The 25,087-nt window shown below is 42.1% G+C and overlaps 3 protein-coding genes, 1 long non-coding RNA gene and 1 other non-coding gene across 7 annotated transcripts; 3 read left to right on the top strand and 2 right to left on the bottom strand.

Annotated features, from left to right (window-relative positions):
* The first annotated feature begins 1,570 nt into the window (after positions 1–1,570).
* LOC112168575 lies at positions 1,571–1,783 on the top strand. Its single transcript, XR_002924336.1, has one exon. It is a non-coding gene; the product is annotated as a small nucleolar RNA U3 (small nucleolar RNA).
* A 627-nt stretch (positions 1,784–2,410) lies between these two features.
* LOC112202390 lies at positions 2,411–4,852 on the top strand. 3 transcript variants are annotated; one of them, XR_005800574.1, is made up of 5 exons: positions 2,411–2,609; positions 2,778–3,199; positions 3,300–3,429; positions 3,513–4,002; positions 4,218–4,852. It is a non-coding gene; the product is annotated as an uncharacterized LOC112202390 (long non-coding RNA). The 3 variants fall into 3 exon arrangements; XR_002937324.2 differs by having other exon boundaries at positions 2,411–3,199; XR_002937325.2 differs by having other exon boundaries at positions 2,411–3,199; positions 3,300–3,433.
* Positions 4,853–4,855: 3 nt separating this feature from the next.
* On the bottom strand, positions 4,856–7,306 carry LOC112202389 (protein NRT1/ PTR FAMILY 4.6; the record flags this gene model as incomplete). Its single annotated transcript, XM_024343387.2, has 5 exons — positions 7,298–7,306; positions 7,102–7,201; positions 6,795–7,012; positions 6,221–6,664; positions 4,856–5,803 (listed from the first exon to the last, which is right to left on the bottom strand). Coding segments are annotated over exons 1-5 (1,719 nt in total), but the record flags the coding sequence as incomplete, so codon positions are not given.
* A 7,622-nt stretch (positions 7,307–14,928) lies between these two features.
* Positions 14,929–19,866, bottom strand: LOC112165859 (MACPF domain-containing protein CAD1). The gene is made up of 6 exons (XM_024302558.2): positions 19,456–19,866; positions 18,504–18,742; positions 17,505–17,700; positions 17,128–17,311; positions 16,007–16,161; positions 14,929–15,804 (listed from the first exon to the last, which is right to left on the bottom strand). Exons 1-6 carry the CDS (start codon positions 19,723–19,725, stop codon positions 15,178–15,180), a joined length of 1,671 nt encoding a protein of 556 aa, XP_024158326.1. The 5' UTR covers positions 19,726–19,866; the 3' UTR covers positions 14,929–15,177.
* A 1,363-nt stretch (positions 19,867–21,229) lies between these two features.
* Positions 21,230–23,655, top strand: LOC112167270 (pollen-specific leucine-rich repeat extensin-like protein 3). Its single transcript, XM_024304272.2, has one exon. It carries the CDS (start codon positions 21,307–21,309, stop codon positions 23,440–23,442), a length of 2,136 nt encoding a protein of 711 aa, XP_024160040.1. The 5' UTR covers positions 21,230–21,306; the 3' UTR covers positions 23,443–23,655.
* The last annotated feature ends 1,432 nt before the right edge of the window (positions 23,656–25,087 follow it).

The raw sequence follows: 25,087 nt of genomic DNA, 5'->3' as shown, positions 1-25,087 counted from the left end.
TTTCATTAGTGACTAGTGACTACTAGTAGAACATCTCGGGTTTCCCAGTTTTAGTTATCTAGGAATATTTACTGTGAATACCCAATCCCTTTTTCTGTAGCGGCTAGCTTTTGGTTGAGAATTAGTTATGTAGAGAATTTTGATTTCTAGCTAGCGTCGCAGTTTCTAGAGTTTTAGACCATGATTCTTTAACCCAAAGTACACGAACTTGTTAGTAGACACGACTCCATATCAATCTGTGCAAACATTTCCTTGTTTCTAATTGTATTATCGTGTTACAATTGTTGATTTTTCAAATCATTTTGTAATGAATGAATATCTTCAAAACATCAACTAAATTGGATCTTTTATAGACATATAAGTATCCAATATGTTTTGATAAAGTTATGTTCTTATGATGATGCTTGAAATAGTTAGTTGACTAAATCATATTCGATTTGATAAATTTTTTGTAGAAGCAATTCTAAGTGAACTTTCTAATCATGTAATGAAAAAGAGAGAACTTGTACATACATTCAAATTGTTAAAGAAATTAACGCAGGAGTGTATTTCCATTGTTCTATATATATATGGTTTTGGTTTCTTAACAATTGTTCTATGAAGAGCTTCATTGATGTGGACTCTGTGATGTTATTCACTTCCCTGCTTGGTATCTTTATTGTTTTCTTTGTACATTTGAATCTGTTCCCTATTCATACTTTTGTTGTTGTCCACTAATATGTGTGAAATTTTTGTGTCTATTATTCAGAGTTCACCTCCTGGCTACTCTTCTGGTGGGAGGAGAAACTATGGCAAAGAGCTTAAAACATCTGTAGCACAAAATGAATGCTTCAAGTGTGGTCGTCCAGGACATTGGGCCAAAGATTGCCCTTCAGCAGGTGATCAAGACATGTATGGAAGGAAAATGGGAAGGGCACCCTTGGGTTGGTGCAACTATGGGGGAGGAGATAGTTCATCTGTGGGGAGAAATGAATGCTTCAAGTGTGGCCGCCCAGGACATTGGGCACGAGATTAATTGCCCTTCTGCAACTGATCAGGAAATGCATGGAAGTGGTCAAGCGGGAGTGGACGACTCAAACAATGACTACATTGTTTACTCATATGGTGGAAGGAGAAGCACTTACTGGGAAGATGACTGCTTCAAGTGTGGGCGCTCCGGACATTGGCAGCGAGAGTGCCCTTCGTCAAATGGTGGAGGTGGAAACGATATTGGCAGTGATGGAAAGCGCAGAGAAATTGAGGTATGCTTGGGATGGCCGTTTTGAATAGGAGGAAAGTCATCTCTGTTATATGGCAGCTACTAGCCCTTTTTCATGTTATTTTTTCGCTTTAGACAAAGAAATGTTTCAAGCATTTGAAAAGAAATTATTAAATATTAAGAGTTCGTATTTGATTATGTTTGATGAATGAGAAAACGTGCTGGGTCGACTTTTCTCTGTGCTTCTGTATGATCGAGTGTAGAGACAACTACCATCTCCCAGAGGTGTAAAACTAGAGAAGAAAAGCCTCCCACATTGGACAGAAGGGAATAACAGAAGCGTTTAAATAAGCATGCACGTGGTAATAGCCCACGACCTTACTTGAACAGGATCTGTTCTATAGGATCGTACCTCTGTATCCTTGATTTCTAAGGAGACAGGAATCTAAACCTGGTGGATGAAGTAGAGCCATGCGATTAGAGCGTGATTGACGGCTGGTGATCCTCGGGTCACCATGGCTGTAGATGATCGTTCTCAGCTTGATTCCTCAAGTCTGAGGTGGTCGCCTGGCTGTCTGACAGGTTCCCCTTTTTTGTATTTTTCTTTGTTGTTCTTAAAACTTTTTCAGCTGGATTCAACTACCATGAACTTTGTTCTTATACAAAGTGATATATACCCAAAAGAGTGCGACACCGGTATCTAACCTATTTTTTGTTCACTTCTAACACTTGAAAAGGCATCGGCCTTAAGATGATAGAAGCATTTGAGCTGATCAGATTACCCCTGCAGGATAAACTGGCCTTATGGTGAATGTAATGTCATAAGGTAGTTAAGTACTGTGAGGACGTGAGGACAGAGAAAGGTCCCAAACAGAGTTGGGATACAAATCTTGTTTTAAATTACCACTCACTAATCTTGAAAGCTTAATTTGATCAATCTCATGCCTAGGTAAGTTAATATTTTCATTATTTTGTATTTGTCATGCACCTCATATTATGGTTGATTGGTTGCAACTTTTCTCGTTCATGCTTGTTCCTACCGACTTTATCTTTCGTTAGTCAAGCCTGGAAAGCTCAGCCATGTAGGCCACTACCTGTTCCTCTCACTTTAATTTGAATCACAAAGTAGTGAAAGATATCTTGACTAAAGTGCTTAGAATTTTCCTCATTGGTTTCTTCTTTTTATCTCTGCTACTAAGAATTCTAGTCCCAACGATTCTTACTTTACTCCAAAAAGAAAAAAGAAAGGATTCTTTTGTTACTAGCAAGTTCAAAATCTCTGCAAATCCAACACTGATAATCAGATCAGCACAATCTCTGATTCTCTCTTCTCCCACACTGCTTGATCGATCTGTTTTGTTTACCATGAAAGCGTTCGTTCATTATTCTTATGTCGATTTACATTGTACATGTAGACTTCCACCACTTAATTTAGTATTCGTTTTAATTATTTCTTAAGCTGGAGAGTTTTTCTCCAAGAAAGAGTTTGCCAGTTTGGACTTGTGGATAATTATACGTGTTTCTGTAATATGGCTTCTTCTTCTGCACCTGACGGCTTTAGGTATGATGTCTTTCTTAGTTTCAGAGGGGAGGACACCCGCAAGACTTTTACCAGCCATCTTCTTGCGGCTTTAGATAGGGAGCAAATCAAAACCTAGATGACGAACTTAAGAGCGGAGAGGAAATTGAACCTGCCCTTCTTAAAGCAATTGAGGAATCAAAGCTTTCCGTGGTCATTTTGTCACAAAACTATGCTTCTTCCACATGGTGCTTGGATGAACTTGCACATATTATGGAATGTAAAGAAAGAAATAAACAATTGGTTATGCCTATTTTTTACGAAGTAGATCCGTCACGTGTACACCACCAGAGGGAGAGCTATGCAGCTGCATTTGTTCGACATGAAGAACATTTCAAGGACAAGCCAGACAAGGTGCTCAAGTGGAGGGATACTTTAACTAAATCTTCCAAACTAGCTGGGTTTGATTCACGCAGCTTTCGGTAACTTTTTCGACTTTTTACTAATTCATGTTTCTGACTGGTTAACTATATGACCTCAAGTCCTCAACTAGTAATTATTTGTTCTTGGTCATTATGCCAGCCAGGAATCCGAACTAGTTGAGGGAGTTGTCGAAGATGATGTGATGAAGTTGAATCGCTAATGCTCAAGCGATTTGAAGGGCTTGGTTGGAATTGAAAGTCACATTAAGCTATGCATTGCCCCACAAGACGTTGGTACATTTGAATCTGTCCCTTATTCATACTTTTGTTGTTCTCCACTAATATGTGTGAAATTTTTGTGTCTATTATTCAGAGTTCACCTCCTGGCTACTCTTCTGGTGGGAGGAGAAACAATGGCAAAGAGCTTAAAACATCTGTAGCACAAAATGAATGCTTCAAGTGTGGTCGTCCAGGACATTGGGCCAAAGATTGCCCTTCAGCAGGTGATCAAGACATGTATGTAAGGAAAATGGGAAGGGCATCCTCGGGTTGGAGCAACTATGGGGGAGGAGATAGTTCATCTGCGGGGAGAAATGAATGCTTCAAGTGTGGCCGCCCAGGACATTGGGCACGAGATTGCCCTTCTGCAACTGATCAGGAAATGCATGGAAGTGGTCAAGCGGGAGGGGACGACTCAAACAATGATTACATTGTTTACTCATATGGTGGAAGGAGAAGCCCTTACTGGGAAAATGTCTGCTTCAAGTGTGGGTGGCCCGGACATTGGCAGCATGAGTGCCCTTCAGCAAATGGTGGAGGTGGAAACGACGATGACTCTGATTGAAAGCACAGAGAAATTTGAGGTATATATGCTTGGGATGGCCATTTTGAATAGGGGGAAAGTCATTCTGTGTTTATATTATATGGTAGCTACTAGCCTTTTTGCATTTTCTTTCGCTTTAGATAAAGATATGTTTCAACCATTTGAATATGAGGTTTAACTTTTAAGAGTTCGTATTTACTTGTGTTTGGTAAATGATGAACGTGCTGGATTTTTTCTTTTTGGTTTTGTATGTAGTAAAGAACTAGGAGATCGAGTCTAGAGGCAACTATCAGCTCTCAGAGCTGTAGTGAAGGAATGAGTACCACATCGGAGAAAGGGAAACTCTACCGGCGTTGAAATACGGATGCACGTGCCAAGAGTTAGCTACCTTACCTGAATAGGATATGTTTTGATAGATCGTACCTCTCTTATCTTGCTTGTCTGTGAGACGGGGACGGTCTGTTGGCTGTCTGACAGGTTCTTCCCCTCTTTTTATTTTTTCTTCTTTTTACAATTTTGTTTCTTCTTAGTTTTCAAATATTTCAGCGGAAATTTGAAATTGGGATCTCATCCATCTCTTCGTATTAAATTTGTTAACATTACCTTTAATGTAGATGCTCCTTTTTTATGCTATAGAAATGCTTACACCATATGCATGCTTATGCATTTGAACTGAAACTTTCTCATGATGAACACAACAAATGTAATTAGTTACAATTACTAGCTGAAAGCCTGAAAGGAAACAAACTTATACAAAGATAGAAAATAATCTAATTTTGCACCCATTACATACCAAACCAGATACATGATAAAATTCCTCTTTCTTTTAGCCTAAGCTCTTAGAGCTCATCCTCCTTCTTGTCATCTTTTGAGACCAGCATGGGACTCCCTGGCCTATACTTATACCTCCTTGAAACAAACAGATAGAGGAAGAAGTTCAAGAAGCTCATCCCTGAAAGCAACCAATAGAAAAGGTTCAAGTGGTTCCTGTTGATGTTGTTCCCAGCCAGCCAACCCCCATTGCTCCCATGTGTTGCCGCATTCACAATCTTAACCAACACTGTGCTGAAGAAGTACCCGAGTGCCATTGAGCTCCATAGGAAGCAAGTCGAGATGGACTTGAGCCCTTTTGGTGCCTCCGAGTAGAAAAACTCAAGGAGACCGACGTAGGTGAACATGTCAGCGATTCCGAAAATGAAGTACTGGAATGACAGCCAGAATGTGCTGATGGGGAGTGGCTGCAGCACTGGGATTGCATCCAGCATGTTGTGGTCTCTCGCCACGTCTTTTCTCTTGACTTCCATGATTCCAGCCACGCCCATGGAGACACAGGAGAGGACTAGGCCGACGCCTATGCGCTGTAGATGGGTGATTCCGGAGGGAATGCCTGAGAATTTGCTGGCCAAGGGGACAAAGATTCTGTCGTAGACGGGGATTATGATCACGAGGAACATGATTGGGATGATGGGGAGTGAGGCTGGTGGGATTTTGAAGTTTTTTGTAATGCTTGTGTCCATGGTGAGGCCTTGTTGGATTGAAAAGGTTTGGAGCTGAGCCAAGCAAAGAGTCATTATGATTGTGCATAGGAATATGGGCACCATGCCTAGTATTATCTTTGCATTTTCGACTTGGGTGACTCTGCAAAGCTTCCATGAGTTTAGAGATTCGGCGTCATCATTTTGCCCTCGTTTAATTGCTGCCTTGTCCAAGAAGCCGAAAATGGGTCTGTGATGTAGGAATTCTTCTTCAAGTGAAGCTTCCTTGTCTGCCTCGATCTCATAGAGATCTGAAGGGTTCTCAGGAAGGGTGAGATTTCTGTTGCGGACCGCGGCAACATACACCTGAAAAAGGACATGGAGAAGAAGTTAATTACTTGTGATGTAAGTAATTTTTCTGAAGAAACAGAGTATAGTTGGAAGTATTCATTAAGCATATATCTTCATGGAGCCGTCTTCTTCCTCTTAGATTCACTGTAGGCTCTAACTAAAAACCAATAGAAAAAGAAGAGAAAAAAGATTGTGTATACCGCCAAACTAAACTTATTAGAAAAAATATAGATATCATATTTTATCTAGGATAAAGGCGGTCGCATATGCTTCCATCTTTCAAATATCAACACATCATATTCATGCATCCCTCACGTGATTTTATCGTTGTGAGAAGAGTCTATACGTTCGATACATTATTTATGTATAATTATGTGTTGATCTCTCTTATTACATAATAGAGAAATTATTGTATGTAATATGGAAACAAACCTGTATAATTTCGATTATTGCACTAGTTCCTCGAATAGCTTGTATCCGGTACATAGGCAATCCTGAAAAGAAGACGACGACACCCAAGAACATGGCGATTGTAGAAATCCCAAATCCCCAATCCCATCCTTTATTGTCTTGGATCCACACAATTAGTGTTAGGCTGACCACACCACCCAGACATACTGCTAGTAAGAGCAGGTTGAAGAAGCTCGACATCTGCCTCGTCTCTTTTGGATCTTTTTCATCAAATTGATCTGCACCATGTGATGGCAAGGTAGCTTTGACTCCTGCAGCTCCTGCTGCCAATATGTAGAGAGCAATGAAAAGCAAAGCAGCATTGCCACCAGTAACTTTCTCGCAAGAAGAAGTTGGATCAAACACGTTACAGACCGGTGGCTGGAGACTTGGATAGTGAGCTTGCACGGTTAGTAATCCTAGCCCCTGAACAATGTTTCAGTACGCATGTCAGTATCTTACTTGTTAGATATAAATCATGTCAATGAACAGATCCAAATTTGATTGAATAAACACGGACACATTATAGAGTGAAAGTTTAGTAATTTTTGCTTACGACGAACTCGAAGCAAGCTGAAATGAGAAGGGTTTTGAATCGGCCGAAGAATGTGTCTGCAAGGATGGCCATGATAATGGAGAGAATATAACCAGTGCCGGCGAAGTTGGTAAGTTGGTTAGCGGCATCAGATATTTCAAAATGCATCACCCCATTGAAGTATGTAACCAAGTTCACCGCCAAAGCCAAAGTTGCCATGTTCTCAAAACCAAATGTAGCTGCAGTACAAACATATTGTTATTGAATATTAATTTGCTATGCCGACCATGCTAATTACAATGTTTACAATTTGAGTTCTCTAATTTACCAAGTATGAGAAAAGCAGTTCTCATTCCTCCATGTTTATGTTTCACAGCTGTCCTTCCCTTCCAATCCACCTTTCCTTCAACAAACTCAACCTTCTTTTCCTGGGATGGTAGTAAAGATATATTACTCATTAGTAAAATATTCGAAATCGATTACAAAACATAAAAAAAGAAGAAGACCATTTTAGTTAAACTTACCATCTCCATAGCTACAATGATGAATGATCTCTCTTGAGCAATGCCTCTGGTGCTAGATGTTCTGGGGAAATGGATGAGAGGCTAAATGAAACTGAAGTTTGAATATATAAGACTTTAATAAGGTAGAGATGGTTGTGGGAATTATGGAAGTTTGACGAGAGACCATTATTTGTCATGACCAGAATGCCCTTGAGTTTTGTTGGAATGCTGGTGCATGTTTTGCTATCACGTTGCCGACTTGAAGTGGGAGAGATTCGATCATTCGAATGACATTGTCAAAGATTGGACAAGAGGAAACATGTACGACAACGGCAAAGTGAGAGCTACCGCTTTAACCTTTACTAAGTATTGGCTATTGGTGCTTAGCAAACAAATTGTGTAAGTCATTGTATTTGTACGCTGTATACGAGTTAGTAAGTCAATTGTCTAGCTTTGTTCTAAGGTGAATAGATGTTAATGGTGCACCTAATTCTTAAAAAATTTCAATTTTTCATACTCGATATCTAGAGTATCAAAAAGTAACATTTTAGTCCAATTACAGAATTCGGGACGTGATCCGAGATCACTTTCAACAAATATATGAATTCGCAAAACTCACTTTTGTGTGTTATACATAAGAAGTTGAAGACGCCTTGACAGATATATGAAAGGTAAAATGCTATTCAGTTACATTAATTAGAACTGAGATTTTTTTTTTTTTTAGGACAACGGAAGACTAATTTATTGATGGTAAATCATACGACCTCACTCGGTCAAGCATGAAGGGTACATAACACCCCTCATATTACAACTCATGCTCACGAAGAGAACTAAATCGAAAAGAAATCCAAAAAACTAAAGTCCAAAAGACTAAAATCCTAAAGAAACTGCTGAAAAAAATGCAGAATTAAAAAACCCCCTAATCCTACACTACCCTAAAATGGAACCAATGTCTTGAACATCTTGATGCCTAAGACCCTCCTGGTGTACGTCGCAATATTCAACACACCCACAGCAACATGCTAGGAACAGGTGCAGGACAAAGAATAGGACAGACCACCCCCAAGAAGCTCAAACCTGACCGAGAGTGAGAAAATAGGGGAATTGGACTAATTAGGCCCAATTCATTGGACTACAACTCTGCAACCCATGAAGGCAGAGGCCAAGACCCGCTGCCCAAATCCTACGCTCCCAAACCCTTGCCGACCGGATCTGGAACCTCCAAGAAGCCGTCCGCCACCCCCTCGTTAGTTCGGTGGCCTTCCCAGGCAGGGGGCCATAGCAACCATCTCACCGCCTACCAAATCTGCTCGCTGCAACTATCTGGCCCTACAAACACGAACCAAAAGCCTTAGTGGACATCTCCTCCTCGCCTGAAGGACGTCTCTAACTGCGGTCTTCCTCTAGACCCCAAAAGCCTGTCGCTACCTTCTCCTGGTCGAGCCTGAAAGCCTCCCCAGAACAAAACCGGGTGCAATTAAAAACTTGGTGTAGCCTCGTCCTTCTACCACTTGCAATGCAGGAGCGCCCTGCTGCAGACTGGATGGGAGCGCCGCCGCTTGCTACGCGAAATGACTTGATACACATTTACGCAAGCGTACGTATCATTGTCAAGATAAGGAAGTATAATGCCCAAAGTTATCGTACCACGGGGATTAGTGGCTAACCCACAATCCTTGGGTGGTCGGAGCTAAAGTCACTAAGGAAATAAAGGAAATAAAATAAATAAAATAAAGACACTTAGCAAACAAAGAAAAGAAAAAAATAAATAAAAATGTTAATCTAAGGCACCAAGCCTTAGCAATGCTCGGCTTTAATTTTCACCAAAGCCTAATCAAAACTAAGAGCCTAGTGATGAATATTTACAATGAGTTGGAGTTCAATATTTTAAGAGTTGATTTTAGATTAACAAAATGTAATGAAATGTAAAGCAATTAATAAAAATGAGATGTAAACAATAAAAATGAGAATGCCGGGTGTTAGGGAGGCTCCTTCACCCAAATTCTATGTGTCGGAAGCTAATCTAATGTAGATGCAAATTCCTACTTTGGCGGTAGTCGTATCCAAGGCGGTTCAAGGCTCAAGGACCGAAATTCCCTTTCATGGTATTCCTACTCCGGTTCAAGGGTCGTAGGAACTCACTTGGCATGAATTAGAGCCGGTTCAAGGGTCACTAATTCACATCAAGAGGAGTAGAGATCAAGGAATTAGACTACTAAGCGACCCGCCCGCGCAATCACGCAACAGGTTTAAATCACCATGCTTATAACCCCTCGAATACGAAATTGAAGGTTTCTAGCTTAGGAATTAGAGGGGGTCAAGCCCCTAACTCCATCCTAGACATGCTCAAAATACACACCCTAGAGTTGACTAGGCTCCTAGACATGCATTTTAACCCAACAAAAATAGATATAAGCATCCATCATATGAAAATTGCATCATTACATTAAATTAAACATCTTTTACACAAAATTTGGGCTAGGGCACACAACCCTAACCTCCAACAAGGAAATTACTCACAACCCATAAGCATAGACATCAAGATTACAAAATTCAAATAGCAAAGAGTAGAGAAGTGTGGGAGAAAATAAGGATAATCACAAATAGCTAAAAAGCTAGCATGACCAGCCTTGAATTACAACTCCCACAAAATACCCAAATATTGAATCTTGTAGAGGTTGAGCCATTTGATAGATCCTTGAAGCTTTGTATCAATAGTTCTTCAAATCTCAAAATAAAATAGAAAGAAAAGAGAAAAAAAATGGAGGAGAAGGAGGAGAGAGAGCAGCCCAAAAGGGTTGCCTATGTTTTGGTGGTTTCGGCTCTGCGGAGAAGAAATGAATGAACAGTGTGCCTTTTAATTGTGAAGGGGAGGATTAAATATGGGGCTGCCTTTTAATCTACACAAACAACGAGTCAGTCGGATACAAAGAACTAGGGCACACATCAGCGGAAATTACTTACCAAAGGCATGCGTCAACTGTAAGTCGACCAGTAGCTCCCAGCCGGTGAGCAGGCGTAGGTCAAGCAAGTTGCGATTCCGCCAACAACCTCTAATCCTCACCACGCGACACTCTTCCTCCCGCGTCAGGGTAAAACGCAAGCCCGCTAAAAAATAAAATAAAATTAATGATTAGAACAAAGAGCAGAGACATCATACAAACAAAACCGGCAACTCCAGCGGAAGCTAGCGACAACCTCGGATAGGTTGGAACTCCGACTTAATCCTAAATGTCGGCTCCTCCTCATTCAACCCCGCTTGATATTCCCACCCCACCGTAGCAATACAGAAGGTCCCCCGCCAAGGAGACATGGAATCCTTCAGGTTCTCGATTAGCTTCGGTGCCCCCTAGAGGCGGCTCAAGTTCACTTGCCCACTGCAACCTTAGCGCTTCACATACACAAGTTCGTAGAAGTGAAGTACCTCTGCCACGGTCGGCCCTTCACATCCCGACAGACGCCAGAGCGAGTTCATCTCCATCAACAACCGCCACATGTTGGGACAAATCTGCCCAAACGCGAGGTCGAACTCGCAAACCAAAATTTAGAGATTTAGCAATAGGGGAAATGTCACTCCCTGGAGGAAGATTGCCTCGTGCACGGCAGCATGCCCCGCTGGCAGCATCGACACTCTCTCGTCCTTCAGCGGTGGCCACAGTTTCAGAACCCCAGGGAGGCGAAACACCTGCTTTAGTCGGTTCACGGCCACTACAGTCATCGGCCCACCAGCCTCGTCCACTGGGGTACCGTCTAGAAGGACCCAGGCCGACTCGATTTCCTCCCCGCCAGTCTCTCCCCCATCAGCAGAACCGCTAGCGGCACTATTGCTCGCTAGCCTCTCTTTGGGCCGATCACGGGCGGCAGCGTCCTCTCTTATCTTAGAACTCTCTGGTCGCCCACCTCGAGCCATGGCTATGTCCCAAAGTATGGTTTGTAAAGGTTCAATGTCTAGCGGTGCCGGCAGTAAGGTTCTTACAGGAGCAGACAGATGCAACGAATCAATAAAAATCCTATCCGCAACGTTCAGCAACACGTCAGACCCAGAATCCTCACTGCTCGAGATCTCTACGACGCTAGCCATCACAAACCCTAAAACCCAAACCAGTCAATTCCAACAAGATCTAAACTATCCCTATGTCAGATTGTAGCCAAGAACATCAAGAACACCCTTACCCAGAAAACTCAGAAAGTGCCAAAACAGGAACAATACGCACATACATTCAAACCCAGATTCGACCATCTAACAAAGCAAGAAACCTCAACCCCCTGTCAAACGCCTAAACCCATCCCTAAACATTATTTTACACCCTGAGAACACACGGGGGAAGGGCAGAAGTCACTCCAAATACCAAAAACAGAAACTGACAGAAGCAAACAAACAAAAACCCAATAAAACAGGGATGAGATTCAAGCCACCAACCTCAAAGAAGGAAACTCCGATACGCTTGAGGATGCTCACCTTCACTTCAGGAGGTCTTCGTCCTCCAAAGATCGATAACTTCACGGTATTGCAGAATCTTCTTCTTGGATCTCAGAGCGAAGCTTGAAGACAACGATATTAGTTCAAAGTGCAGAGTGTCAAAACTACTCAGTTTCCCTCCCTTTTATGTCAACATCAAACCAATCCAGGCCGTTCGCTGAAAAACGACATAGCACGACAGCCGTACACGTGCCCCACGATCGCACTTACTCTCCGGAACTCCTCGGTTACAAAATCAATAATTACTCGCATTAATGGCGAAGACTCGGGCGTGCTGCGGGGACGTTATTCCACACGCTATCCCAATACATGTTGGCCACTTGTCGGACACCGTCAGACGAAGCGTCTAGCCGAAGTAACTATCAAAGGTCACCAATCCTCGAAGGTCTCCGCTAAGCGCCACACCGCTAGCGGAACTTCTCTCCACCTTGCAAGCGAAGGTCTCAGCTAAGCGCCACACCGCTAGCGGAACTTCTCTCCACCTTGCAAGCGAAGGTCTCCGCTAAGGGCCACCGCTAAGGGCCACACCGCTAGCAGAACTTCTCCCTTCATCTTGCAAGCGAAGGTCTTCGTTAAGCGCCACACCGCTAGCGAAACTTCTCTCCACCTTACAAGTGAAGGTCTCCGCTAAGCGCCACAACGCTAGCGGAACTTCTCTCCACCTTGCAAGCGAAGGTCTCCGCTAAGCGCCACAACGCTAGCGGAACTTCTCCCTCCACCTTGCAAGAGAAAGTTTCCGCTAAGCGCCACACTGCTAGGGGAAGTTCTCCCTTCATCTTGCAAGCAAGGCAGTCTCCGCTAGCGGGACTTCTTCACCTTACAAGCAAGGCAGTCTCCGCTGAGCGAACACCGCTCACTGGTCTACCACCAAGCAGGTCCCCGCGACACCGCTTGCCACTTACTATCAGCGGAGGGATTTCCGCCAACGGTGATTCCCGGGGCAACGCCTCATCCTGAAGACGACCGCTACGCGGCGTCACAGTCAGGCCACATCCCTCCAGGACATAGGGACACGTCAACAGTCAACGACGGCCCTGATTAGGCACGTTAACCCCCGCCACTCGGGTATCAAAGATTAGGCTCGCTACCCAACACCCTCTGCTCAGTGCAGCTCCCCTCAACAAACAATATACCGACCAAATGAAGGTCTATCTTACCGGGGAGTGGGGGACTCCCTGGGGGGCCTAGCAGGGGCCCACCCGAAAGGGCATAAAGCATTTGCTCAGTAAGTCCATGGTTGACAACGCACTGACGCTAATTATGCTTTTGCAAGTCTAGCGGAAGTGACGCTTCAAACTGCTAGGCAACTCCCCAACCAAGATCGCCCTCCTTGACTGGGGACTTGTACTTACATGAGCATTTGCCAAGCATAATTAGCTCTAATGAGCCACGCTCATGCTACCGCCAGCGGTACCAACTCCCATCAGCATAGTGACCTACGGAAACACAACCAAGTAGGCTACCGCCCGAGCCCTGGCTCACCCCCAGATCACGCTGACGCGCCGCCACGCGCTGCGTCAAGATTGCATCAGAAGCTCCAGAAGCTGAGAACTGAAGCATATCAGTCCCACATTGAAAACATGGAAGAGATCAGCCTCTTCCCCACCTATAAAAGGTTCTCTCCTCATTAATTACGCATTCACTACTTACCTACTGTTATTCTGTCAACATAAATACATCGACTAACTTAGGCATCGGAGAAGAGAAGACCGCCCAACGCGATCTCCTTCTGACGCCGCTTTGTATTTTACTTGACAGGTAGCGAAAGCTCTGGGAACGTTGCAAGTAGCGGTCCGCCCATCGGACTAGCGTTAACAAAGACTTGGGCCACCGCTCAATCTTAAACATTAACACAAAGAGTACTAGTTGAGTGTATTCCAAAAACACGAGTACTTTTCATGATCTAATTCTAGAAGTATTACATCAGAAAAGTTACAAGAAGAAGTCTCTGCATTCACCCAATTCCAAAAGCATCTGAACACCAAGCCTGTCTTTGCTCTTAGAGAACATTTGCTTTTGGATACTAGCAAACTTACCAGTCGCTTTTTGCAGCTATTGTTTACGGGTCACAGCAACATAGTTTTCACGTAGTCACAAACCCTTAATTTGTTAATGCCAAATGTCTCGTCTGATAAAACTTTTCTCTTTAGCGTGGGGGATTGCTAGCTCAACATGAAAAAGGACTTGTATGTTGTCATTCTGAAAATGAGAATATAAAAACAGAAAGCTGACAAACTATCCCAAAATCCAACACTGTCATACTGTGATGCATGTTAGTAAGAGTGAATGATTGAGTCTCAGTCTGCCTGCCCCTGTCGCAACTGGAGCTATAACCTATCAGGTTCTTCCCAAAATCCTTGAGGTCAAGAAATTTTTGTACGCGACTGTATAATCTTTCTGTAAAATCCCAAATGTCAATTTCAGCCAATGTTCGAACGCGTTATCGATCGTGGGATTCAGGGCTTGTGTAAGCATATATTCCCTTGTAACAATGATTAATGTTTATGTAACAGTAGATTGACATTGGTGTTGTGTACGCTGAAAGTTGGGAGCAAGAAATAAAATTTCTGGACGGCTTAAAATATGGTTTAGCTTATGGTGGAACCGTGGAACTAATCCAACGTCCAGTTGTGTTTATAAGTCTATTAAAATTTAGAAGGTTATTATGCTAATTACATGTTGGTGAAAGTGACAGATGCTCACTTTCTCTGGGTTTGTTTATAAGAGAGACAAAGTACATAGTACTCATCACTCAGCTGCAGTTACTACCGTCTCGCTTCACAAGCAAAGAGCTTTACTATAAACTGTGAAGTACATAGTTTTCATCACTATGCTCTGGTTACCATTGTTTCATGGATTGCAAGTGCTTCACAAGAAATGACTTCTCTATAAGGTTTGTAAGACACGTACTGAGATATAATGGTTTATAACTTCATTGAAACTCATCAAAGAGTCAAATTGGATTCTCAACAAGTTGATGGGATTATTTTTTCCCACCAAATAGGAGAGTAGCTGCCAAAATGCTCCTCCAGTCTTGGTCCAAGTTGATAAATTGATATGCATTCAAACTATTGACACAGACATAAAAGAAGCATTGCACCATCAAACAAACTTTAGTTTATATGTTTATTGAGCATACATAAGCATTGATGTCACTGGGAAAGGGTTTATATATGATTGAACATCAAGTATATAATTATTCCACAACATATAAAAAATTGTCGTCTGATTAAAGAAAGAAAAAATTCTCAACCAATTCTTGAAGAAAAGCCCACAGATAAATGATGAGGTGACCATCAAATGACGATGACAGAGACAAAATGTACAGGAAAGAACTCAGGGATTGCCTGTGCAAAGAATGATTGACTACTTAGTTTTTAGTGGAAAAAGCCTACAATTACCTTAAAAAAAGGGCAGAGGATCAGTAGTTTAGCAAGGAATATTTTACACGCAATACAATCTTTCCCTTGTCCACTCCAAGCTTAGCTCCTGTGACTAACCAATGTCCAGGAATATCTTGCGGCCCCTTTGACATTTCTGTCAAGTCTACTAACTTTGCTAGTTTGTCCTTTTTGTCATCAGAGTTTCTGCTATTTGAATGTGATGAAGAAGAACCATCAGGCCTCTGTGCAGAAGAAGGGGCGGCGGGACTGTGATCCCACACAGACCGTCGGATTGTGCAGTTTGGTACTTTTGAAAAGAGGAGTTTGAGGTGCAAAACATTTTTGGCACCAAAATCCCAAACACCAAGCTGAGCGCCTGTGACAATGTGAACACCAGAGAGGTCACCAATAGAAGTCTCTACGTGCTCTATTGGTGCAGTGCTTACGTGGGAGAAGTTCTTCCACTTGATCGGCTCAAACCAACGACTGTCTTGCTCCTCTGGACCTTGCCACCTAGGTGCACCTATGGCCATATGAGCATCCCAATGGGGTTGAAGAATCTTGGGAAGGGACACTAGATGCTGCAAATGTATAGCAAGTCGGTTCTGCTTGTTGCCTTCTAGGTTAAGCCTGAGCCCTGTGACAGGCTTACGGCCTACTGTTACCTGCAGAATTAACAAGTTTTCAACACAGGTAGAGTGACATCACCGTTGGACAAAGAGAGATATAGTGAAGGTGAGACACTGTCAGGTAAGGAATACTAGAAATAGCAGAATCTTAAATGAAATGTTGAAGGAATGAGACAGCCCTGTGCAATAATTTGATAGGAATAGTTATTAAAGGACTAACAAGAACGAAGAAAAATACCTGATCCGGACTGATATAAAGCTTGGGACCCATCAAGCTGAATTGAAGGGATGAACAGACAGGTTCTTTCCTTTGCAGATTATTTTGCTCTGGGGCCCAAACCTGAGCAATTTGAAAGTCCAAGAAATACTGCAGATCTTCAATTGGAGGCTTGTCTGGTGAAAACAATTACAAACATAAATGTTAAAAGCAGTGAAAATGGAGATACATGGTTGTAGAAAGACCATGGGAAATACTATTCCAGTATTCCTAAAACCCATGAAAACGGGATTTCAGAGACAATTCGTTTTCTTTCTGGCTTATCACTTACTCGAAAACAACAGCAAGTTAGGAGGGCGAACAAAAGATAAAAACTCATTACCCAACAACAAAAAGAAAGAAGGAAATACAAATCAAGACCATTAATTTACAATGTGACACTTTGTGCTAAGGATTAGCCTGGTCTATGATAAGGATAAATCTCACAGAAATATTGTGGCTTTCTTCATTCCGAAGATTCTGTAGGTGCCATGGGGCTACAAAGTCTAACATGCAGGAACACTGGCTCAACTTCACAAGCTTGGGTAACAGAAAAATTCCAAATAACTAGTATTTAGTGAGCATATAAGACGAGGTTTAAAAGGCACAAAAGTGTTTTTCAAATCTGTCAAAGTCTTTTTAATTAGCAATCTTCTGCCCCACTGCATATCACTGCTCCTGGCTAGTGCTACGACCAAAAATTACAAAGGCATTGACTTCACTCCCCTAGCCCCTTTTTTCTTTCAATGCAAGCCAAATATTATAATGTACCCAGAAAATTATCTTCATCAAAATATGACCCCTGAATAATTTTTGGAATAAATTGTGCTAAAATGATACAGTGTTTTTTCTTTTAATAAAAAAAGGCAATTAGGATCTAAATGAGGTCTTGGAGGTTTTTTTTCCCTAGTTGGTAGAATTAGGTAACATACTATTTACTTGGGGGATCATGTAATAATTCAAATAAAAATTGACACTAAGATTTGAAATAAAGCCCATTGAATTAAAAATCACATTTACATTAAAAAAAAAGTGAACTAGAGATTTTTTTTTTTTTTTTTGGTGGTGGGGGAATAAAAAGGAAATCTAAGATTGGGGCTTACACTCTAGATATAACTCAATTGCACGGCTCAAGTGCTTTATTCCAGGCACTCCTTCAAGAAGAGAAACAATAGGTGTAAATGTCATATTGATCACATCTGGTGCTAGTTGTACTGTCTCCGCCCACTTGGAATGACTCTGCTCAAGATCATCACCTCCCCTTCTCCTGAAGATGACCGTAACATCCTGAAGAAAGAAAGAAGATGTAAATTGTAAGAACAATGAACAGTAACTTCAACTGGGAGAAGCGACATTTTCTTCAACTGGAACTTGAGAGATTTTCTCAAGTTCCATGAGACTTGAAAGTCAGTGGAAGCTAGAAGATCAAATCTCCATAGTAAGACCACACACACACAAAGGAAATGCATATGACACAAACCTTGTCCTTGTATTTTAAGGGGCCAGCACTTGACTGGGCTTTTGAGTCCAGAAACCTATCATCACCAATGTCTTTCACATAATTCTGAATGTCCGATAATGATAAAGGAGATGACTGGTGCTGCCTGATATAGACCACATCTCTCCCACCAATTGTCGCAGATGTGACTATATGTGTACCAAAGTTCTCAATGAAACTGAATATGATCAAGAAAATATGTCAGCCGGAGAATAAATATATAAATAGAACAAGACAAAAACGAAACAAATATTGTGTCAAACTGGTTCTTTTTCAGAGAAACACTCGGTACTTATTTGTATACAGATATTGCAGTTTGGAGCATTTTAATCTTTTCAATATGAACTAATGGGACACCATTTCCAAAATATTTCATTAAAATATATAACTGCAGAACTACCCAGCATTTAAGTTTTATTCAGAGAAACACTCGGTACTTATTTGAATACAGATATTGCAATTTGGAGCATTTTAATCTTTTCAATATGAACTAATGGGACACCATTTCCAAAATATTTCATTAAAATATATAACTGCAGAACTACCCAGCATAAGGAATTTCACAGAATGCATACCACTAAGCTTCTAGTTAGTATTAAGTCATGTTTCAATAATGGTTCCTAGTATCCTTTTAAGTACATATATCTGCACAAAGGACAGACAATTTAAGATCAAGTACCTCGCTATTTTTATGAACATATGTTAATCAACTAATTTGTCATCATCAAGCTTTTCAAGTGTTTATTATCACCTATTGATCAAAATAAGAATGAAAAAAAATATATGAAATGGAGAAGTTGTGACACCAAGTGATCACTGAACAGGCACTGCCAAATCACATTGTCCATTAAATCTGATTATGTATTTATCCTTTATATAAGTGTTTTACGGAGAGGATTAGAATCTGTTAAAAAAATGGACAGATATCTGTCAGGCATAAAGTACAATGAATCTACCATATATTCATATGCAGTTGCTTACCTTGCCAAGGCTGCAGGATCCCAAGAGTAAGGAACAGCACGCTTGATTTCATCACGCAAAACTAAATTTTCTGTTTCTAAGTTGACTTTGTATAGGGGAATAAAGTATCCAACCATAGCAAGGGATTTGGTTGCTGCTGCATCAACTTGCCAAGAACCGGTGAAATTAAACATGGCATTGAAGCTTCCCAGGGGAATTCGGGTTGATATACCTGATTTCTTATTAAAGTATTCTGCCATCTGCAATTTCAAAGGAAATTTGAAGTCAGAAGCCCCGAAGAGAAAAAGATTCAATCTTTTGTAAACTCTTAGACGATGCAATGGAATTCAACCACATGAAGTGCTGACATACACTTACAAGCAATTAAATGACACAAACACAACTGTATGAATTTGACAACATATATGGGCTAAACTACGAGAAGTACCATCGGTAAAGATCCTACAAACCCAAACAGAGCACAAAAAACATAAATTGCAAACCAATCCGATTCGACCACGGAGCCCCAGCAAAGGAAGATTGTACTCCACTATCAAATTAGAAAACTTGAAAACAAACAAAGATGATAACTTTTAGTACAGAATGTGTCACCCAAAGTTAAACCAAGAAATCTTAAATCCTAGCAGACCCAATACTGAACCAAAGTTTCAGAAATGACATAAGCAGCCAGAAGAATCCTGGTAAAGCCCAATAGACCTACAAGTTGATGGAATTCAAATAAACGCACCACAGAAACCAATGAAATATAATCAGCATAATCACAATTTGGATGATAAACCAATGCCAAGACCAAAAATCCAAGCAAAGCAACAAGCCCACTTCACCATCAAAGAAAACAAACCAAGATACAATCACAGAACACTAATTGAGCACCAGACCAATCCAAAGTTCCAAAATTTATAGAAAAAAGAAGAAGCCATAAAACATGAACCAAAATTGGATCAGCAATGACCTCATGGAAGCTACAGACAGGGACTCTCTCAATGGTTCTCTTCCCAGGTGAGCAGTCAATATCTGCAGGCACATTTGGCACCACAACCCCATCAGAAACAGCAAGATCTTTAGCCCCACTCTCATCCAGATTCACAAGCCTTGACCCAGGTGCTCCTTTGCAATACAGAAGCCTAATATCCGAAGTCACATCAAAGCCTCGACCCAGAGCTTGGATTGAGTTGGACAGAGTGGTCGTCAAAGCTTCTGAGCTCGAGCTTCTTGTTGCCATAGGAAACAAGGGTCTCTGTCTTTATGTCCCAAAGAGAAACAAGAAGAAGAAGAAGAAGGGCTGAACAAAAGAAAACCTCAAACTCTCTTTTTAAGTACAGTATTTAGGGGGTGTTTTTGTTTTGGTTTTTTTATGGTGGCTTTGGTTTTGAAGACTGTATTTTTTAAGTGATTCTTGTTCTTTGTTCTAAAAGGTTGCTTTTGACTGTAAGAATGGCTATAAACGCGTTTAATGTGCTTATATGTGGCTCAATTGCAGTGGGCACTCCATTTTTTGCTTCATGCACTCCTTGTGTATATAGGTATGAAATTGACTGAGATGAAGAGATTCAGAGTTGACTGGTCCTCTACTCCTCTTTTTAAGGATGAAGTCAAAGCTCTATCAGAAAGTCAAAGCAAGCCAAGAGGGGGCATATAGGCATACATTGTATGTGTTAGTTTTAAGTTCAAAATAAGCCTTGATTAGAATAAGTACTCATTTCATTTCATGCATGGTTTTGATTTTTGGACAATGAACGAGTCATGATCTTGCCCCCATCAACCCTTTTGGTGAGATTCAACAAACAAATTGACTTTTGTCCCTTCTGTTTAGAAATGATAGAAAATTACTATGTGTATATATGATGACCCAACAAGCTCATCAAGATGGACTACTTACTAGTTTTTTGGATGTTCACCAAGAGCAAACCTTACAATTCTCCAATCCTCATCATTCTCTCAATCTCTTTCCATTTATTTTAGCTCAAGATTTTGCCATTGGTGGTTGTGGCCATCCTTTTGTGGTCACTTGAATCAAATTGTTAGAAGGACCACCAAAAGCTAAATTAAATTAAGTTGTTATGCTATTTTTTTTTGATAATATTGTGACGTTGACTGATATAGTGTTATCATGAAAAGAAAAGAAAAATAGCTTGCCCTAATATATTATATATATATTAAAAATCAATTTTTCTTTTTGGAAAATATTTTTTTTTGTTTCAATATGTTTATTTATTATGACGAATGTAAACTGATAATATTGTGACCTCATCATGAAAAGAAAAGAAAAATAATTTTTTTTTTTTTTTTTGGTTACAAGCGGGACCTAAAAGGCCCAAACGAAAACAAAGAAAAGAAAAATAATTTGCCATATATATATATATTTATATGTCAAACCTACTTCAAAATTACAAAACAACCTCTCTATAGACTCCTCTGCTGTCCAACAAAGTCTCGATGATGATGATGTGGTGATTATTCCATAATGTAGTAACGGTATTATATCCATATAATTCTCTTGTACTGACCTGGTCATGAGCTAATAACCATCAAATGCAAATTTAGGCAAGTACTAAAAACTAATTGCCTAAATTTAGGGAGGCTTTAAAACTATGAACCGAACAGGTGTGAGGTGCTTAATATATGAAAGCCAGAATAGAATACTCTAATTTTGGAAAAAGTGCAGAGAAATATTCAAACATTCCCAACCGAACATGCATTCCCCCTCAATATAATCCCTCCTCCATTTCACCTCTCTCATCCTCATCTATAAGCAGCCTTGGGTCGAACCGAATAGGCGGTGCAGACCCAAAAGAAAATAAACATGAAAGCCTCAGGCTGCATACTATCTTTCTTTTTTGTCTTCTCTTCTATCTCATCCCTTTCTGTAGCTCTAACAGATGCCGAAGCGTCCTTTCTTGCCCGTCGCCAGCTGCTAACCCTCCCGGAAGGCGGTGACCTACCCGAAAACTACGAAAATGGGGTTGAGCCGAACCTGAAGTTCCCTAACCCCAGGCTTCGACGTGCATACATTGCACTCCAGGCTTGGAAGAAGAGCATGTACTCCGACCCTCTAAAGACAACTGCAAACTGGGTTGGTCCTGATGTATGTAAATACACGGGAGTGTTCTGTGAAAAGGCTCTTGATGACCCAAATATCGACGTCGTGGCCAGCATTGATCTCAATGGGGCTGACATTGCAGGATTCCTTCCTGCTGAGTTAGGCCTGTTACATGAGGTTGCGGTGTTCCACATCAACTCCAACAGGTTCTGTGGTATCGTGCCCCAAAGCTTTTGCCAGCTGAGTCTCCTCCACGAGTTTGATATCAGCAACAACCGGTTTGTGGGTGAATTCCCTAAGGTGGTTCACTGCCTTCCGGCCCTCAGGTACCTGGACATCAGGTACAATGACTTTGAGGGGTGTCTGCCACCTGAGCTATTCAACAAGGATCTGGATGCCTTGTTCCTCAACAACAACAGGTTCAGATGCAACATTCCAGAGACGATTGGCAACTCCAATGTCTCGGTCCTCGTCATCGCCAACAACAACTTCGAGGGTTGCATTCCTAGCAGCATCGGGAAAATGAGGAACTTGAACGAGCTAATCTTCTCGAACAACAAGCTAGGCGGGTGTGTGCCACCCGAGCTCTTCCAGATCTCGAACGTGACTGTGTTGGACATCAGTTCAAACACATTCAGCGGCATCCTGTCAAAATCCTTCAAAATCGAGAACGTGGAGGAGTTCAGCCTTGCAAACAACAACCTGACCGGGTTTGTTCCTGAGAGCATTTGCAAGTTGCCTGGCTTGAAGAACTTCACATTCTCCAACAACTTCTTCAACGGCGCTGCCAAAGAATGCGTGCCAACCTCGAGGCAGGACATGGTGATGGACGACACAAGCAACTGCTTACCAGACAGGCCTAAACAGAGGTCACCCAAAGAATGTCAAGCTGTGGTGAGCAAGCCAGTGGATTGCAGCAAGGCCAAGTGTGGAGGTGGCGGAGTGCCCTCAAAGCCGCCAAAGCAGGAGACGCCAAAACCACACCCTCCTCCTCGCACCATACAGTCTCCTGTGGTTTTCTCACCACCACCAGTGCACTCTCCTCCACCGGCCCCAACCAACCCTCCTCCTCATACCATAGAAAGCCCATCACCACCTCCAGTGCACTCTCCCCCACCACCGGCCCCCGTCCACTCTCCACCACCACCGGCACCGGTCCACTCTCCACCACCCCCAGTGCACTCTCCTCCACCACCCGTCCACTCTCCACCACCCCCAGTGCACTCTCCTCCACCACCGGTTCACTCTCCTCCACCACCCGTCCACTCTCCACCACCCCCAGTGCACTCTCCACCACCTCCAGTCCACTCTCCCCCACCACCAGTGCACTCTCCTCCACCACCTGTCCACTCTCCACCACCCCCAGTGCACTCTCCCCCACCACCAGTGCACTCTCCTCCACCACCGGTCCACTCTCCACCACCTCCTGTGCACTCTCCCCCACCACCGGCTCCAGTGCACTCTCCACCACCTCCAGTGAAGTCTCCACCACCACCGGCTCCGGTCAACTCTCCACCACCTCCAGTGAAATCTCCACCACCACCTGCACCGGTCCACTCTCCACCACCTCCAGTGCAGTCTCCTCCTCCGGCCTCGCCACCACCGGCTCCGGTCAACTCTCCACCACCTCCAGTGAAATCTCCACCACCACCTGCACCGGTCAACTCTCCACCACCTCCAGTGCAGTCTCCTCCTCCGGCCTCACCACCACCGGCTCCGGTCAACTCTCCACCACCTCCAGTGAAATCTCCACCACCACCTGCACCGGTCAACTCTCCACCACCTCCAGTGCAGTCTCCTCCTCCGGCCTCACCACCACCAGCAGACGACTTCGTCCTCCCACCAAACCTGGGATTCCAATACCAATCACCGCCTCCACCTATGTTCCCAGGCTACTAAGCAGCTGCTGCACTATATCAACCGCTCTACCCTACATCGTGACTACTCTCTTTATAAGGTTTAAAACGGCGTCACAGCATACACCACTTTTGTTAGTTGATCAGAGCTTGTATAGTAAATTCGAGACAACAAGCTCTAAACCTTCTCGATTGTACGCCTACATAATGCAATAAAGGACGTTATCGGCATAACGTACAATCATTTTTCTTTTCATTTTCATTTGTCTCCACTTCTATTTAAGTGCATGCAAACCACAGCTGGCTTTTCATAAAGAAATTCACTGAACGGATTTCAAATATATTGGATTTGAATAAACAACACTGATCAATGAATTGAATATTCTATAATTATCGTCCATATATGTCTAAGCTCTGCTCTTACCAATATGACCAATATGAAGATGCTTTGCTAGCAGTCATGCATGCATGCATGCAGAAGCCACGGTGAACATTTTCCAACTAACATTTCATTTAACCAAGATCGATCGGGACACCAAGTTGTTATAGATTGAAAGGACACATAAAGCAAAAGTGCAATTTACATGAGAACACAAACTAAGCTCTTCAAAATCTAAACGCTATCGAGAATCAAGATTAAATGTATGGCTATATATCCTGGAGTCCTGGACAATTCCTCAAGAGGCCTCTGGCCCTCTGGCGTACGTCGGATGAATAATAAATGAGGCTCCGAGTCTCGCTTGGGCTCTGTTAATAAATCAGATCTTGAAAGTCATCTCTTAAGGCGTTAAACCCCAGTTCATCACCATACACATCACCCGGATTTCTACTTAATTCATGAATTGCAGCTCGGCCTTCAAGCATGCGCTTAGTGCTGCAGATATTGTAGGTCTCAGTGCTGGTGATCGATTAGTGCATGGCAGAGCTATACGTTTATCATTCTCATTGCTTCTTCCTTGTTGAACTCGGATTCCAACTTTGGATCCACTAGCTCCATCAGATTTTCTTTTCGTTGCAAAACAAGGGCCTCCAGGTTTGACAAGAAATGGATGACCAGTTTATTAAATGGATTATAAATTAATCCATTTAAACAAATGTGACAGAGATCTTGCCCAATCTAGAAGGCACACATAATTCTCATTGGGCCTAGGTAATTTGCCGGCCCTGGGCCTAGGCCTGTGCCTACGGCCTCTAAATGCAACGGGGCCTCAAGATTTTAAAACGCAGTTACAGAACTTATGTATAGAAAAAAAAAATATTATTACTCTTTCTTACCAGATTCTTCCATCATTTATCAAAATAATTTAAAATTACTCCAATTATCAGATTTCATAGGCTCAAATTACGATTTAATTATACTTTTTTTTTCCTTCCTATTTGTGTGAATCCAGTTTTATTTTTGGCTTTTCTCTGCATTAAGGGTGAACCTGTTCCATTTTTCTGCATGCACAACCAACCCTCCTTCTGCCAACCTTTTTAAATTATAAATGAACGCGTCTGTCTCCACCTAAGAATAATCCTAAATTTTGGTAATTTTGGTCAGTAATTACCTGAAAAGACCAATGACTTTGTTGGACTACAGTTCAAACACATTCAATGGGTTTTTGTTGAAACGCTCGAAGCCGGGGTTAATTACCAGATTAGGCCAAACACAACTCATCAAAAGAATGTGAGCAAACCAGATTTCT

The sequence above is a fragment of the Rosa chinensis genome, chromosome 5 (genome assembly GCF_002994745.2).
Source record: "Rosa chinensis cultivar Old Blush chromosome 5, RchiOBHm-V2, whole genome shotgun sequence".
NCBI lineage: Eukaryota > Viridiplantae > Streptophyta > Magnoliopsida > Rosales > Rosaceae > Rosa > Rosa chinensis.
This window is presented reverse-complemented; position numbering and strand designations above follow the sequence as displayed.

Excerpts from the sequence above, each read along its gene's own strand:
- LOC112165859 (XM_024302558.2), bottom strand. The coding sequence starts at position 19,725 with ATGGCAACAAGAAGCTCGAGCTCAGAAGCTTTGACGACCACTCTGTCC. Across the intron at positions 18,743-19,455 it reads CTGTCTGTAGCTTCCATGAG|ATGGCAGAATACTTTAATAA; the intron begins GTCATTGCTGAT and ends TTGAAATTGCAG. Across the intron at positions 17,312-17,504 it reads CCTTAAAATACAAGGACAAG|GATGTTACGGTCATCTTCAG; the intron begins GTTTGTGTCATA and ends TTCTTTCTTCAG.
- LOC112167270 (XM_024304272.2), top strand. The coding sequence starts at position 21,307 with ATGAAAGCCTCAGGCTGCATACTATCTTTCTTTTTTGTCTTCTCTTCT.